Below are 4,888 nucleotides of genomic sequence, written 5' to 3' on the forward strand. Positions count from 1 at the left end.
GTCAAACTCACACCGCCGCCCGACTGTATGGGCAGTGCCTCGGGAGGGCATACCGCCAATCGCTGGTATCTGCCAACGATCGGCATTGTCTCTCTTGTGGCTTACAAGGTTTCAAGCACCTGAGCGCATGCAGTGGAACATCGGAGGATTGCATGTGGTCCATTTTCCTAACAGCTAGAGGATGATTGCAACAGGTTATGGAAAATGATAGCATGATAAGACAAGAATTCACCCGGGTTAGGCTAGCTATCTTAGGTCGTGGCGAGTTCCATGGACTATTTAACTAGTTGTGTCTTTTCTTGCGCCCAATACTTTTTTTCACATGTTCCTTTTCAATAACTTCACTAAATACTTGGAGACTATATTAATCAAAGTGATAGGCAATATGTAGCCTTGACCAGTAACCCCTTAACTATGCAGGTCAACGCCAACGTCTACTCAGACGTCACTGAAAGAGTCATGACGGATGCCAATGGCCGGGGTGAACACGAAGTTACACCGACTTTGAAACGTGAATTTTCATCTCATCAAACGCAATTGGCTTGATTTTGGTATCATTGGGAAGTTCAGGCTGTGATATTGGGTGCTGCTAGTTCCAAAGAAACCAAGCTATTTAGCACTATGGCTCGCCGTAGGAAGCAACCCCTGCGTGCGCAGTCACTCATCCACAACTACGTACTCGCTATACAGACCATCCGCATGTTCGGACCCTCCAGCTATCCTTATTGGATCAAGAACCTCGTATTCTCTTTTTATCATCTCCTCAATCTTGTTGTTTTCTAGGCGCAGAGCCGCCATAGCAAGAATAAGCTGTGGTATACGATCCCGCTGGTTGGAGTATTGTTTGGGATCGTGAGAGCAGGTGGCTGCGGCATGAGACGCGGGGCGAGAGAAGGCCTTCCCAACCTTCTCATCCGCAGAAAGCCGCTCCTCATGGCCATTTGGGTTTCTATCAACCGCTTTGGAGGTATTCATGAGACTAAATTCCACCAATCTATACTCTGGTAATTGCCGAAGTTCCCGATTCTTACAATATATAGCCTTGATTCCACGTGTTGACTCTATTGCTTGAAAACAATTTGATCAAAATGACCTTAACTGTTGTTAGCCATGCCTTCAGTTACTTGGCCACGGATCTCCCGAACCGATTGAGACCCAACACCCGTGGAGCCTGTTATGTTCTAGGAACCTATTCAATAGGCAAAATAACGGCCTGCGCTGGTCAAAAGTCTATGTAGCATGCCAGAATGCGGAAACTCTAAATAGAGAAAGACTACCCTTCATTGTATCTAGCGAGACAAAGTGGAAGAATTAAAGCGTTCAACTCCCCTTGGGTCCATTTGGAGTGGGTATCTGATGTGCTTTCATCAACCTCAAGCAGAGGGTCAGCAAGTGCTACCTGTAAGCAAGTAGCTGTGAACGTCCTGACAGTTACTCAGTTTTCCACTATATTCCATGAACCGACGCTTTGCGTCTCTCATAAGCACAAAGATCCGGGACTGCATATCGCTTTGTCATGGATCATCTGCTTACGCGTCATCGTAAATAGAGTAAGCATGCTATCGTATCACTGCCGCACTCATCGCCCTTACGCGGTTTCGCAATTTTCTTACTAGCGTTATATAACAAATTGGCACCTAAGATGAATTGATCGTCACTGGGCCTGCTTGGAATCTCTCTTCAGAAATTTCTTCCGGTCAGCCATCGTGGTCCAGCAACCATGAAGAGCTGCAAGCATGAATCCTGGCTGTCTCTACATGGAGAAGAGAAATTTCTGTTGCATTGTGCCAGTACTTTGAACGATATAATCACAGGCCTCGACAAACCTGCTAGCAAGAGCCCGAGTCTGGTCGTCATGCTTGGCAGTGCTGCAAAGGGAACCTTATTGACTGATGCTTTTCCCTATAGTAGAACCTGTGTGAGCAGCGAAGCATCTCATGGAGTGACTCTGCAACTAGATTCGGCTACCGCTTTTAGTGACCATCCAATCCTGATTGCACACGAAGATATCTCGAGACGGAGCACGGCCTTAGCAGAGCCCGCAGCCGCTCCTTGTCACCGCCAAACGGTACGTGGATTGCAGTGGGAAGCGGGTAGTTTAACTGAGGCTTTTGATAGCCTACATAGTAGACTGATTCGCCCTTTTACGGACGTGGTTTGTTTCTTCTCTACAGGGACTCGCGACGTGCGCCACCAGGTGGAGCGTATGTTACCGTGGCTCGAACAGACACGTGATCGAGAGTCCAGTACCACAGCACATCCTCGATTACTCTTTGTAGCATCATCTACAGAAAAACGAAGCGAGGCCGCTGTAAAAAGTCATTTGGTAGAACTCTTACGTACGCGTTCGAAACAAAACAAATTTGACTCATTTTCTCACCTCTCTGTGTATGTCAAGCATACTAGCACCCAGACGCTTACCGACCGCATCAAACGCGAAGTGGATGCAAGTAGAAACGAGCGTGTTCGTAGCCGCACCCTCCTAAACGCAGTGCATTTTGATATTCTCTTTCGTCAGGCTTGCGATCATTTCGTCAGCAACGAACAAGTCCCGTTCGACATGATCGCTGCGTCGCGATCGCACCGCCCCGTGTCTACGCATTTGCATACATATCTGAGCGTCCTTTTTGACTCGGTAGACAACATGGAAGAAATAATAGAGTTTGCAATTCCATTTGCTGCAGGCTGTTTTGTGGTGGATAACTATGCATACGACGTGCCCTGTCAGTGTTTTCTAGTGACACAGAGTTTCGACCTGCTAACTTGCACAAGTCTTCAACCCGCTCCAAGTGTTCACAACTCACTACAAGTCCTATATAGATGCATATGGAAACAAAGTCTTGAAGCCTTCGAGACACGGTGGCAATCTAGTGCTGCTGCTTCGCAGTCAATTGGTTGCACTTACGGAGCAGCACTTCGTAGAAAGAAGTAAGATGCTATGCCCCAATCCTCGCACGAGACTACTAGCAGATTTTCAGCCATGGCTTGCGACGAGGAAGCTTTACAAGGTCTGCTTAGCTTGCATGCAAGCAGATCCGCAGCATAAGCTCACGTGTGGCCATGTGGTCTGCGAGAAATGCTTCATAGATATGGGGAACTCCCCTGCAACGGATCCCTATCTCTACACGTTGAACTGCTGTCCCTTTTGCTCTCAGATATCTGAAGTCACTGTGCGCGTGAAACCAGCCACTGCTGGTCTTCGCGTGCTCTCTATCGATGGAGGTGGCATCCGAGCCGCAATTCCTATACAATTTCTCTGCGCGCTTGAAAACGCTATCGGTCTCGATATCCCGATTCAGGAACACTTTGACCTCGCATATGGAACAAGTTCAGGTATGTTGCTGCAGGAATTTTGTAGTTCTTCTGTCCTCTGGTCCACGTCTGGCTCATTGTTGTATAGGTGGCCTGGTCGTTCTGGCGCTCTACGGCCTGGGTATGCGAGTTGATGAATCTTTCCATTTATTCAGCCAGTTGGCAGCGCGCATATTTCGCGGACGAAGTTATTTTGGATTAGGTATCTTCACTGCACTCTATGCCCTTGTCACTTCGTGGCGCCATGGCCGTTTTCCTTCCAGCGACATTGAGGGTGCCCTGGCGGAGCTCTTTGGCGAAGCCACCATGTTGGATCTCCAGTACGTGTCTTCGATTGGAGCGCGAGTCGGTCTTCCTGTCGTCGATGCCGACACACTCGACACATGTCTAGTAACGAGCTATAACGGATCGACTTCAAGATACAATGATCAGGAATATGCAAATATATCAACATACCGGCTTTTACGCTCAGATGATGCGACAAGTGAGATACGCATTAAGGACGCGTAAGTTGCTCTATCGCAACATAAATTCAACGCTTACAAAAATAGTGCACGATGTACGTCAGCCGCCCCATGGTAAGTGTCTCAAATTATAGCCCGATGAACTGATACCTGATAGCTATAGGTATTTCACGCCAAATAAGATACCTGGTCTTGGTACATTCATGGATGGCGGGCTGAGCGACAACAATCCCTGCATGCTTGCCGTACAAGAGCTGCACAAAATCGCTCCTGAGTTGAGACGTGCAGACCACTTCGTATCCGTTGGGACAGGCATTTCGACTACGCGGAAGGTTGCCAAAACAGGCTTCTATCCTAGTTTACTTTTCGGAAACAGTTCTTTGCAGCAGACGGCCGAGCACTACTGGAGCGAAAATTTCAACGGGGATAAGCGATTCGCCCTCATGCGGCAAATCATGGCCGCATCATTGCCTGGAGGGATTGCTAGCACAAAAAAATGGCTCCATCGATTCAACCTACCCGTAGAAGGTGAGCTACCTAATCTAGATGACTTTTCCGCTATAGGGAGTCTTGCTGAGGCGGCGAGCTCCTACTTTACGGCGGACCCGGCTGTGCGTGACTTGGCCGATGCTGCTCTCGCTCTCACATTTTACTTTGAGTTACAGCCGGGACGCATGCCCATTTATGAGCGCGGCTCCTACACGTGTTATGGGACGATTCGGTGTCGCATCCCGGGGCTCAGCCCCGCATTTTGCCAGTTAATGCAGAAACTCGATTGCCTAGAGGCAACGTTCCAGATCCAAATGCAAGTGTATGATGCAAAAGAAAAGATATCACGATGGCTTGATAGGCATGGGAACTTCGGTAAACCCGTATGTTTGCGTGTTCCTTCGTTCGACGACGAACTAGACATCCGCTTGAGATTGCACAAGGACCGTATCCATCATATCAGTGCTTCACCTATGACCTTTAGAACCCTGATTGACCTACAGATGCTCGAATGGAGTGCGCTTAAAGACATGCACGCCACTCCACGTACGACAAGCAAAAAGAGACGACGAGACGATTCGCCTTTGCAGCCAGCTAAGCGGCATTGTTCAGGGATGCCGTGA

General features: G+C 48.4%; 1 protein-coding gene across 1 annotated transcript; it reads left to right on the forward strand.

Moving 5' to 3' along the window:
• Nucleotides 1–1,720: 1,720 nt before the first annotated feature.
• Nucleotides 1,721–4,888, forward strand: PSV08DRAFT_186785 (uncharacterized protein; the record flags this gene model as incomplete). Its single annotated transcript, XM_014221634.1, has 5 exons — nt 1,721–2,723; nt 2,773–3,333; nt 3,401–3,818; nt 3,864–3,890; nt 3,940–4,888. 5 exons carry the CDS (start codon nt 1,721–1,723, stop codon nt 4,886–4,888), a joined length of 2,958 nt encoding a protein of 985 aa, XP_014077109.1.

The sequence above is a fragment of the Bipolaris maydis genome (assembly GCF_028858645.1).
Source record: "Bipolaris maydis strain C4 unplaced genomic scaffold PSV08scaffold_13, whole genome shotgun sequence".
Taxonomy (NCBI): Eukaryota; Fungi; Ascomycota; class Dothideomycetes; order Pleosporales; family Pleosporaceae; genus Bipolaris; species Bipolaris maydis.